The following is a 13,260-nucleotide window of genomic DNA, read 5'->3' on the forward strand; positions in this document are numbered from 1 at the left end:
ATGTTAAAAACTATGAAGTATACAAGCACTTTATCCTGGCAATCTTATTACTGGGAAGCTATTTTACATAAATAAATAAATCAACATATAAAAAAATTAGTATTTCAGGCTATTTACAACTGTAGTTTGGAGTGGCAAAAAAGCAAAAATAATCTTGCAATCCATTCACTAGAAAATGATACAACAGTTTATGAAAGAGATTATGAAATGATCTGCTATCTTTAGGAAAAAAATTAATCTATACCATATCAACTAGCTTAGAGTACCAAGATTGAGAGGCAAAGAAATAAGTATGTTAATATGATTCAGTTTCTGTACAAATAAAAACAAAAAATCCTATGTGTGTGAATATGTTTACGTAAATTTGTATAGGCACAGAGAAAGGAATGAAAAGGAAAAAATGTATACAGTTAATAGTAACATTGGCTATATTAAGATTATAAAAATAAAGGAGGTCAGGGAGATTAAGTCAGTAGAACATGATAGTCTCATGAGCAAAGGGAAAAGATGGCAGGCCTGGTTCTATTAGTGAAATGCTGTCATTGCATTGTATTGTACAACAACAAAAATTAAGCTAACTGGGTGCCTGATTCAAGTTGGGAACCACTGTAATCTACTCCCCTGTCCCTTTAAGAACAGAGAAGATCAGGACTTCTTACAATCATCTCATTAATAGCATACACACTGCTCAACAAATAAATAGAAATAACTTCAAATGGTAATTTAGCTATCATCTCTACCAAAAATGTTGTTTCTTAAAAAAACATTTTACAGAATGTCCATTTAAATTGTTACTTACACAAGGCCAGGAAAGTGTGCTTCGAATTCATCAAGACCAAAACTCTTCTTAGCAAGTCCTTGTTCATAATGTAGTTTTTTATATGGTATGTGTGATGTTCCACACAAAATGTAAGTAACTCTAAAATTAAGGCAAGTAGCTGTGCTGTTTGATAATTATCTAAAAAAGAAAGTCATCTCATGAAAATAAAATATTATAATACATCTTAATAGACTAAATAAGCTTATATCCTATATATTAGAGCCATTTTCTTGTCTGTTTTTATGACAATTAAGAAGGCTGTAGATGTATACTTTTTCTTAGACGGACTATCTGAAAGTATTATCAGTTTTACCTACTAAGTAGATATTTTCTAACAGAAAGAAAACAATCTGAATCTACAAATGTAATATAACCTTCATTTCACTGAGTTTTCTTGGTAATGCTTCCTTAGTAAGTATTATCATTAATATTAATGATGCTATAAAAGGGTTGATACTAATGTTTTGTCTAACGTGCTCAATACAAATCTCTTAAGAAAAATTACTACGCTTTTTAAAAAATATTTTTTAGTTGTAGATAGACGATACCTTTCTTTTATTTATTTTTATGTGGTGCTGAGGATTGAACCTAGTGCCTCATATGTGTAGGGCAAGCACTCTACCATTGAGCTACACTGCAGCTCCAACTATGCTTTCTTTGAACACATCTAAGGGAAAGATATTTTTGGCTATTTGAATATAAAGTGAAAAAATATTACATTAAAAACTATTAATTTTAAAAGCATCAATTCATGATATCCATAAAGAGAGGCCTACTGAAATAAACTAGTGTGCTTTTCCCCCTCAAGAGGCTTTGATTTGTAAATTCAAGAAATAATTATGAATTGCTATCAAATTTTAATGTGTATTAAGGACTTATATGGATAATTATGCTGTATTACAAATGTTTTAGGCAACGAAATAGGAAATATTAAACTGTGAAAAAACTGGAATCACAGCCTTACAAAATAGAAAAAAAAAAAATTAAAATCAACATCTCCAAATACAATTTTTTCTTTAAATACAAAAGATGATAAGCACATACCCTGTGGAAATATAAGCCCATTTGGAGTAATGCAACATTCTTTTTCATAACAAAATGGCCATAAAAAATATAATTCTAGTATTTCAAAGATTGCTTCCACTTTAAATGCAAGTAAGAAGTTTTACTTATTCCCAACATAAATAGCCAGTATGTCACAGCCAAAATTCCTCACCATTAAAAAATAATTTTTTATTTTTCAATTCTACAATTGTATTTTAAAAAGGATGCATGGTGTTTAACAAATATCTTGTTTACCCTTTCCTACATAAGGTGAAGAAATTACTCATATCTCTACATCTCTCTTTCTAACCCAATTTAATTTCTAAATAGTCTCCTTATTTGAAATTGGTTCTCCTGGAATTTTTAATTTATTTTTCAGTATTGGGGATTGGATCCGGGACCTCGTGTATGCTAAGCAAATACTTTACCACTGAACTACATCTTCAGACCCCATTCTACATTATTATTAGAGACAGAGGCTCCCTAAATTGCCCAGGCTGAACTGGAAATTGTGATACTCTTGTTTTGGCTTCCTGAGTGGCTGAGATTACAGGCATGTATCCCCTTACCCAGATCTCTCCAGGAAATTTGATGAACCTGGTAGAAAAGATGAAAAGCTAGGTGCACATAGTATAGTTTCCATACTACCAGACCCACACCTATTATACCTGTTCCAAGTGGAAATAACAATGTTTAGACTTAGATTCAAGGATAATAAGAACAGACAATACCTTCTTCAAAACCATAACAGAAAATACGCTGCAAATTTACAGAAAAAAACAACTGTTTTTTCCATATTTTGTATTGAGCAGGTGAAATTTCTTCTTTATAATAAAGAAAAAAGTGAACCTATTATTTGATTTTATCTTATGTTGAAAATAAGCTTTCCTTAGCCTTATATAAATGCTTTATACTCTGAGAAAGAAATAACTTAGAATTTGTTATTAGTTCAGAAAATATGAATTTATACTTACCAGGGCAAATTGTGTTGTTTTTGTTAGATCCAACTATGTTATCTAATAAAAAAAATTTACAATTAACTACTTCAGTAACAATATCTCATACCGCCCAGATACTTTATAATATGTAAAACTCATCTTTAATCAATTACCTTTAACCTTCATAATGATCATTAAGAGCTGGCTGCCTTGGTTAGTTATATACATCTATCTGTAATCTTTCAAAAAATCAGGCGCAGATGTGGAATTATTAAAAGACAACATAGGATAAGTATTCTGATAAAAATATAAGTGAGACCATAACCAAAGATAAGACTGACTGATAAATCTTCTTTTATCTCCCATTCATCATTAACAATCAGGATATTGTTATATCCTCTGGATCACATATTTTAAAACAGAAAATACAGAAATTTAAAAACTCTGGAATAACACATGTTAATGATATGCTTTAAAAAAATAAAAGTAGGACATTTTTTCAGGCATATATAGTTTATCAAGCACATATAGGTATACTGCATAGGAAAACGCATTGCACAGAAAAGCAAATTACACTGTATAAGAATGTATACTGAAGCATTCTTTTAATAGCAAAAAGCTGGACACAAAGGTATATGAGAAGTGGAATAGCTAAATTATAGCCTACTCACACAAGAGAATACTGTGCAAAGATTTTAAAATGCTATTTATTTGAAAATAAATAAAAACTCAAGGTATCAATATGAATAAATCTCAAAAGTAGCATCAAATAAAAGGAAAGAATGCAGGTTAATATGAATAATCAGAATAAATTTAATATGAAAAACAATGCTCTATTATACATATAAAAAGCATATGCAAATATAAGTGATAAACTCCAAATTCAGCATACCTTGAGGAATAGGGGAGTGGGGATAGAATGGGAATGAGAATTTCAAGGGGCATATTTTCATTGAAAAAAATCTGAAAAGAAGTTTAGTAACTTATTTTTTTATAAAGCCAATACAGAGTATGAGTATTTGTCCTATTATTTATTTACTTCTGTTTGCTGGAAGTGTTTTACTTTAAAATGAACATTAAATTGAATAATTATAATTTACATAAATGGAATCATTCTATAGTAAAATCTTCTGTGATGTGTTTTTGTACCCATTCAGTTCATATTTTTGAGAACTACTCAGTTGATACATCAAGATTCATTCCAATCACTATAACTCTGTATGGTATTCCATTATATGAATATACCATGCTTTATTCAATTCCCTACAACAAACAATGCAGTAACATTCTTATACCTACCATGTATATGCATAAACACTCCCTATGTTTATAGGGACATATAATCAGAAAAAAAGTCTATGGTATTATAGGGTGTGTCTCTGTTACAACTTTTTTTTGGTAAAATTCTGTTTACTTTCTCTTAATTGATTTCCAATGTTTTCAAGATAGTTGCTAATACTCTAGTATGCCCCCACATACTTGCTTCTTCTTTTTTGGTACTGGTGATTGAACCCAGGGGCACTTTATCACTGAGACACATCCCTGAGTCCTTTTTTAATTTTGAGATGGGGCCTCGATAAGTTGCTAAGGCTGGCCTTAAACTTTCAATTCTCCTGCCTCAGCCTCCCAAGGTGCTGGGATTATAGGCATTATCACAGAGTCTGGATGCCCCCGCTAATTTCTGATTTCACAAATTCAGCTGTATACTTATCTAAGTCCTTTGTTTAAGCTAGCATGTGTTATGGCAACATCATAATATGATTTAAATAGGTGGGCTCAGTGGTATACTCCTGTAATCCCAGCAGCTAGGAAGGCTCAGCCACTTAGGGTTTCACTAAGTTTTTAGGGCCTATCTCAAAATAAAAAATAGAAATGGCTGGGGATGTAGCTCAGTGGTTAAGCACCTCTGGGTTCAATCCCTGGTACCAATCAGTAAATGAATACTGCAGGCTGATGAAATTTAAGATAGCTAGAATATCTACAGTTAAATTGGATATAGTAGATATCAACTAAAAACTGATGCCGAATTAAATATATACCTGAAGATACTACTTAAAACTGTAATAGGATTCTGTATTCAGACTGCCTTAAAAATATCTTTACGTTTCCACTCCCCTTTAATAAACTGAAACCAGAATTTGCAGCTGATAAATTACAGTTATAATTTATGCAATGAAGATAATAAGGGAATACAACAAAAATGCACATGAAAAGCCCTTTGCCCCTTTATACTAGCATATGAATGTACATTTACAGGTTCAATGAAAATGTTTGAAGAGCCAGGTGCAGTGGTGAATAACAGTAATCCAAATGACTCGGGAGGCTGAAGTGAGAGCATTACAAGCTGGTGGCCAGCCTCTTCAACTTAGTGAGATCTTATCTCACAAAAAGGGTTGGGGATGTAGCTCAGTGGTAAAGTGCCCCTGGGTTCATCCCTGGTATCAAAACAAAATTAAAAAAAAATCATTATTTGCTTTAATCAACTTTTTGCTTAACCCTTCAACCAATTTCTGACCCTGACATTGTAAAAATAAGAGGGCTTTCACATAATGTTAAACTGTTCTTCGGAACTGATGGTTCTCATAGGTTTTTGTTTTTTGATCCTGGGAATGAAACCCAGGGATACCTTATCACTGAGCATACTTGCTCCTTACATTTTTTTGTTTTGTAAGAGAATTTGCTAATATGCTGAGACTCACCTTGAATTTTTGATCCTCCTGCCTCAGCCTCCTGCATCACTGAAATTACAGGCTTGTGGCACTGTCCCCAGCAGTACCCTCAGATTTCTAATGTAGCAATACACTGTTTGCTCTTAATTCTCTCCAGATAATCTATTCTAACTCTGGGGACAGTCTCCTTTTTTAAAGTGTCTCTGTCTTTCTCTCTTTCTCTCTTTATCAGTGTGTAATACTCTTAGCCACATTTTTTATATCATTCTCTTCCACAGACACTCAGAAACAAGGAAAATCAAGAATTTTACTGCAGTATAAATATTTCAGTAGTAATTTCCCTGTCACATAAAGCACGAAGTAAACAGCATGTTAGTTTTAATATTTATTTTACTCGTATTTAAAAATAGAAGTCCTAAGCAGATAAAAAGAAAACCTACCCTTTTCACATTTGTCTTCTGAAGTATTAGTTAAAAGTGGTGCTGTTAGGACATGCATACAATGATTGTAGAAGAAGTTTAGAAATTCACTTTTCTCAGTTTTCTGAAACAAACAGAATTAAGAAAACATCTTTAAGCATTATTAGTGCAGGTCATATACTAACAACACATTTTAAGATAAGGTGAAAAGAACCAAAAACTAGTTATATAATGTGAAAGAACCAAAAAATGGTTATAGTCACTTTAATACTTTTTTTTTTGCAGAAATGAAAAACCAAGTCTTTTATATTATATATTAAATAAAAATGGAAGTATGATAGAATACTAAAATGTTTTTCAGAACAATTGTTTTTTTTTTCAAAGATGCTGGTGATATGAAATGTAAGAACAATCAATCTTCCATACAACATGGTAATTATAATTCACAGACACGTATTCCATACCTGAAGTTGCTAAAATTAGACTTTAAAGTGTTCTCGCCACACATAAACTCGAAGTAATTGTGAGGTAAAAAATACAACCAACTAACCAAACGTGAGAACAGCATATATCTTAATAGTCACTACTGATCATTTGTTTCTTATTGTATAGCTTCCTGATTCTTTTCCCAAGAATGTAACAAAGAAACAAAAGAATAGCAATGGTTATTAAGGTATATGCTATTCTCACTTTGCCCAACAATGTTTGGTTAGTTGCATAAAATTCTTTCATCTTTAAGAGTATAATTCAAAAGCAGAAAAAGATCTGTTTCTAAAGAAAAACCAAAAACACTTAAAAAAAGAAAACAAAAACAAAAAAACAAACCAAACAAACAAACAAAAGAAAGAAAGAAAAAGAAGTTTGGTATGAGCTACCACAATAATAATCCCAGCAAGTTGGGAGCCTAAGGCAGGGGAAAACACAAATTTGAGGCCAGCCTATTTCAAAATAAAAAACAAAAAGGATTGGGAGCTCAGTGGTAGAACATCTGTGGTTTAAATAAAAAAGAAGGAAAAAACAGACATGAACACATGTGCCATGTGATTGGTAAAGTGCTTAAAATCAGGAGGCCTAGATTTCAATACCTATCCAAATTTGAAAAACTGCTGAATTAATTTATTAAGCCAATATGCAAAAATATGAAAATTATAATTATTCTTTAAATTTTAATAGTTTACAATTTAGAAAATAATATCTTGACTTTTTGCCATTATTTTTCACACAATTGGGCCCACAAATTAGGAAAGATTTAAAAAGAATGTACATATTCTCTAATTTCAAGGGAAAATAAAAGTAAAAAGGGCTGGGGATGTAGCTGGGTTCAATCCTTTAGTACTGCCAAAATTAAAGAGAAAAGAAAAGAGATCCTTAAGAATACATTCTTCTTTTGTGATAAAAACAATGTAAAACTCACCCTTTATTACTTTATAGTAAGCAGTTTAGTTGTTTCAATGATATTCACAATGCCATGTGTGAATTTTTATGATGTTAACAGATTATCAAGACTTTAATAATTATAAACTCGTATATGATGCAACTGAATTGCTACAAGAATACCACTGCTTCTTGAATACTACGTATACAAAGGAAGGAATTTACTATTTGTCAAAATCTCATTGCAAAGCCAGGTGAAACTGCCCATGTCAAAATTTTTAATATCAGGGTGATTTCTTACATTAGTTGTAGCCAACATGTTCTCTGGATCAATTAGAGTACGAAGAAGTCCCATTAACTGAACTGCACCTCCTAACTCAGGATCAGTATCACAGATCATCTGTTCAATTACTACATTAATAAGAAGAATATCCTGAAAGAAAACATGTTTCCATTAAACCCCTGTTTGGATGTAAGACAAATACACCAACTGAAAGAACAATATCAGAATCATATAAAGAAAAAAAAACAAACACAAGAGTTTCTTTAAACTTTTTTCTTCCTAGAGTTTTTCAAAATTCTGAAAACACTACACTGAAAAAATATCACTCCAAAAGAAAGAAATTAAGAAAAAAAAAAGAATATGCCCCGGCTTATAGGAAAATAAAAAACACAATATAGTGAATATTGTTCACCAGAGGTTCTACATTAGATTCTCATTCTAGATTTCAGCCTCAGGCATAAATTTAGAGGTTGACTAAACAAGTAGATCACACATTGTGTTATATTAAAACACAGAAAATCTGAAAACCACTCAGCAAAACAAAACAAACAAAAATGACAGACAAGGAGTATAACCTAGTAATGTAACTCTTTATAGGAGACAAGTGGATGAACACTGTTATATAATTATCTAATATTAAGTAGATTTGCTATTTTAGCTTTAATTTTAGAGTCAGAAAGCAACTGGCAATACAAAATATCTTTGCATTCTATAGATAAAAAGTAGAAATTCTAAGCATAACAGGACAAAAAGTGATTGGTATGTCAAAAAAAGTTTTGACATTAGCTCAGTGGATTTGAGGAACATGTTCTGAGAAATGCATTATTAGGCTATTTTGCTGTTGTTCAAACATCACAAAGAAGTTACAAAACCCAGATGGCACAGCTTGTCATATACCCAGGCTATATTTATAAATATATGGTATGGCCTACTAAATAAGATAAATCAAGCACAAGAGGAAATGATGAAATCAAGAGATGAACCAAGAAAAAAATGTACGGGGATGGTCCCTTCCTAACATAGCATATTGTTTTGTAGTGAGAGTTTTTTTTTTTTTTTTTTCCCAGAGACAGGATCTTGGCATTCTTATCCAGGCTGGTCTTCAACTCCAGGGCTCAGGCAATCCTCCTGTCTAAGCCTCCCAAGGAGCTGGGACTATTGACACATTAAATCTGTGTTTGAATATGTTTATGTAAATTTGTATAGGCATAGAGAAAATGAAAATGAGATATAAAGGAAGTTAACACTAGTTATTTTAAGGCCATAAAATAAAGGAGGTTAGGGAGATTAAAAGTCACTAGTAAATGAAAGTTTGATGAAGTAGATGGAAAAGAGAGCAGGCCTAAAAAATTATTTTTAATAGGTACATATACACTCTAAAATAAGAAAAATGTAGTTGTTTATTATCAAATGTTATGTAATATACATAATAATTATGTGCTATTTCTTCAAAGAAGAATTACAAAATAAATTTCACAGAGCTATGCACTATAAAGAAATGATAAATGTTTTAGACAGCAAATGTGTTTACCTTGATGTAAATATTACACAGGGCTGGGGATGTTACTCAGTGGGGTAAACCATTTGCCTAGTGTGAGCAAGGAATTGGGCTTGATTCCCCCTACTACACACACATACACAAATTGACCCCCTATTACACACACATACACAAATTGATAAATGTATACACATATTGAGACACAAAGACCTCATAAATATGTACAAAACAACAATGAGTGTTGGTGAATATGTGGGGGAAAAGATACACTCATACACTGCTGGTGGGATTGCAAATTAGTGCAGCCAATATGGAAAGCAGTATGGAGATTTCTTGGAAAATTGGGAATGGAACCTCCATTTGACCCAGCTATCCCTCTCCTCAGTCTATACCCAAAGGACTTAAAAACAGCATACTACAGGGACATAGCCACATCAATGTTTACAGCAGCACAATTCACAATAGCTAAACTGTGGAACCAACCCAGATGCCCTTCAGTAGATGAATGGATAAAAATATGTGGCATTTATATACAATGGAATATTACTCAGCAATAATAGAGAATGAAATCATGGCATCTGCAAGTAAATGGTTGGAGTTGGAGGAGATAATGCAAAGTGAAGTTAGCCAATCCCAAAAAACCAATCGACGAATATTTTCTCTGATATAGGAGGCTGATTCATAGCAGGATAGGGAGCGGGAGCATGGGGTTAGAAATGATGGTGGAATGCAATGGTCATCATTATCCAAAGTACATGTATGAAGACACAAATTGGTGTGAATATACTTTGTATACAATCAGAGATATAAAAAATTGTGCTCTATATGTGTAATATGAATTGCAATGCATTCCACTGTTACATAAATTATAAAAAATTAATTAAAAAAAGTGTGCAAAATAAAAAAGTATACAACTTGGGACTCAACCATTAATTAATACCTCAAATAATTTGCTCTATTATATGTAATCCTCTTATATAAACACACCCATATAAAACATTATCACAAATAATGGATTTAAGTTATACCTAAATAAAAACACAGTGGCAAGGGCAGGGTTGTGGCTCAATGGTATAGTGCTTGGCTAGCATGTGTGAGGCACTGGGTTCGATTCTCAGCAACACATATAAATAAATAAATAAAGGTCCATCAATAACTAATAATAATAAAAAACTACAGTGGCAAAGAAAGACTGCTTAAGGTATAGATCATTTATTGAAGGAACTGTGTTCACTGAAAGCCCCATAGTTTGTTAACTTGTAAAGAGAAAAAGACAATTTATATATTTCATAGTGAAACTAATAGAAACAACTATAGAGAGCTACAGCTTTTAGGAGATAAAAGAACTGCTTTTAAAAAAATCTTCTATAAGAGCTCTCTCTCTGACAAAGGTATAAGCACCACAGAATCTCATTCTTTAGAACATTTTCAAGACAGTAAAACTTGAGAAAGGGTATAAGGTCACCAGGTGAAAGGAAATCTTCAGGGTCACAGATTATACTTAAATTTAAGATCTTCAGAATCTATAAAATCAAATAGTTTGGAAGCCTACTAAATAGTTTAGGTAGCTTAACTGTCAAATAAACTTCAGAATAAGCAACCTTTGTGATTATTCAATCCCTATACTTTACAGAACTTATACCAACAAGAAACAGGCTACAGAAGCTATCTAAAGCCCTCAAGGAAAGGCATCTTCCACTGCCTATCTCAGATATAGCTAGCCATAGCTGGGAGGGAGTCAGGGCTTTGGAAGATAACAAACAATTCGTAAAATATGAGTTAACCACAGATCTAGAGGTTAAGTTGCATAGAAAAAGAAGTAATAGCAAGATATTCCTATCCCTGAGGTACCCAGTCTCAGCAGTTAGTCAACTTTAATTCATGACTAAATTCACTTACAAGTAGTACAGTGGTCCTGTGGGTAACTGGTTTATTAAGGACCACCAACCCCACAGATAACAAAAATCTTGATGTCCTCAAGTCTCTTTTATAATACCTAAAATAATGTAAATGCCATAAAAGTTATCCATGGGTTGTGTAACTTCACATTTAACAAATATCAGATAAAAAATATTGGTTAAAAAACGTTAGTTACAATGGACAAATACATATTTTTTCCTTGCCACTATTTCCTAACCCAATACAACTACTACTTACATGGCATTGAGATTGGATGAGGAATGGATGAAGCACTGGATGAGGGATGATTTAAAGTATATGGGAGAATGTGCATGGGTTATATGTGAAGATTATGGTACTTTATATAAGGGACTTGAACATTAACTGATTTTGGCATCCTGGCCAGGGTGAGGGGGAGTCCTGGAATCAATTTTCCAATGATACCAAAAGACAATGGTATCTGGTAGATTTTTTGGGTAGCATTAATTGCTACAGTAGAAATCCAAATTTGTTTCCTTGTTTCTTCAACAACCACATGGCTCAGGAAAGAAAACTCATATTCAAGGAGTTTCAGGAGGATAATGAAAAATAAGGATAATGAAAATTAATGGAAAATGCCTTCTTCTAATGTCAATGACTTGGTCTTAAACTCTTATGGAGGAACCTTAGTTACTCAATTCCAATGTTGTATCACCAAAAACTATTTTAGAGAATCTCCTCTTAAAAGATCCCAATATCTCCTTCCCAATGCCTGTTTACTCGTGTTTTCCTTGCTTTTGCTCCTTTTCCTAAACTGCCATTGTAGCTTCTGCAACTACAACTTTCAATTTATAATGAGTCTTTAGATGCCACTATTGATTTACTTGGTGTTCTGAGAAAGAGGTCTAACACAGGAGTCAGCAAAGTACAAAACTACCCTACTGATTCCTTGCTTTATAATAAAAATTTTACAGTAAAACATTAATTGGGATAAAGCCACACCCATTCATTTTCAAACTGTCAATGGCCAGTTTACGCTACACTGGTAGAAATAAGTAGTTGTGACAGAGACCACAGGACCTACAATGTCCTATTTTGCTATTTGGCACTTAGAAAAAATAACAATATTCAAGTGAGTTTAACCAGTCTGGGAAATATTTCAAAGTTCTAATTCTAAATCAAAGTTTTAAGAAAAATGATGCCCCTGTTGGTTTTATTCACTCCAACATGAAACCATTCTTACTTAGAAGCAAATACTTTGCTTTTAAAGTACATCTTAAGCAGCCTTAAGAATAATGTCCCAAACCACACTGAGATCCCATCTCCAGTCAGTACGGCAATTATCAAGAACAATAAATGCTGGTGAGTCAGGGAGCAGTGGTGCACACCTGTAATCCCAGCAGCTTGGGAGGTTGAGGCAGGAGGATCCTGAGTTCAAAGCCAGCCTTAGCAAAAGTGAGGTGCTAAGCAACTCAGTGAGATCCTGTCTCTAAATAAAATGCACACACAAAAAAAGAGGCTGGGGATGTGGCTCAGTGGTCGAGTGCCCTCGAGTTCAATCCCTAGCACCCCCCTCCCCCCAAATAAATAAACGTTGGTGAGGATGTGGGGAAAAAAGGTACATTCATACGTTGCTGGAACTGCAAATTGGTTGTGACCACTCTGAAAAGCAGTATGGAGATTCTTCAGAAAACTTGGAATGGAATCACCATTTGACCCAGTTATCCCACTCCTCAGTATATACATACCCAAAGGTATATTTTAAGAAATCAGCATATTACAGTGAGGCAGCCACATCAGTGTTTATAGTAGCTCAATTCATAGTAGCTAAGCTACAGAACCAACTTAGGTGCCCTTCAACAGATGAATGGATAAAGAAAATGTGGTATACATACACAATGGACTCAGCCATAAAGAATAATAAGCCTGAATGTTCTCTCTGGTATGTGGATGCTAAGACACAGTAAGGAGTCACACAGTAAGTGGGGTAGGGAAGAACAGAAGTTCATTGGATTTGACAAAAGGGAATGAAGGGAAGGGATGAGAATAGGAAAGACAGTAGAATGAATCAGACATAACTTTCCTATGTTTATATATAAATATACAACCAGTGAAACTCTACATCATGTTCAACCACAAGAATGGGATCCTAATTAGAATAAGTTATACTTAATGTATGTATAATATCGAAATACAATATACTGTCATATATATATCTAAAAATAATATTGCCCAAGTTGGGAGTATGGGAGCATATGCCTGTAATCCCAGCAACTAGACAGATGGAGGCAGGAGGATCACAAGTTGATGGTCAGTCTCAGCAAATTATCAAGGCCC

At 33.1% G+C, this 13,260-nt stretch overlaps 1 protein-coding gene across 3 annotated transcripts in view; it reads right to left on the reverse strand.

The window, feature by feature from the left end:
- Ppp4r3b (protein phosphatase 4 regulatory subunit 3B) overlaps window positions 1–13,260 on the reverse strand; it is a 64,377-nt gene that overhangs the window by 16,387 nt on the left and 34,730 nt on the right. For all 3 annotated transcript variants that reach the window (XM_076833166.2, XM_076833167.2, XM_076833168.2), the window contains 4 exons: window positions 7,566–7,697; window positions 5,912–6,014; window positions 2,839–2,880; window positions 800–958 (listed from right to left, as the gene is read on the reverse strand). In XM_076833166.2, coding sequence (XP_076689281.1) covers window positions 800–958; window positions 2,839–2,880; window positions 5,912–6,014; window positions 7,566–7,697 — 436 coding nt within the window. The remainder of the gene's footprint in view (window positions 1–799; window positions 959–2,838; window positions 2,881–5,911; window positions 6,015–7,565; window positions 7,698–13,260) is intronic.

The sequence above is a fragment of the Callospermophilus lateralis genome, chromosome 14 (assembly GCF_048772815.1).
Source record: "Callospermophilus lateralis isolate mCalLat2 chromosome 14, mCalLat2.hap1, whole genome shotgun sequence".
NCBI classification, from domain to species: Eukaryota; Metazoa; Chordata; class Mammalia; order Rodentia; family Sciuridae; genus Callospermophilus; species Callospermophilus lateralis.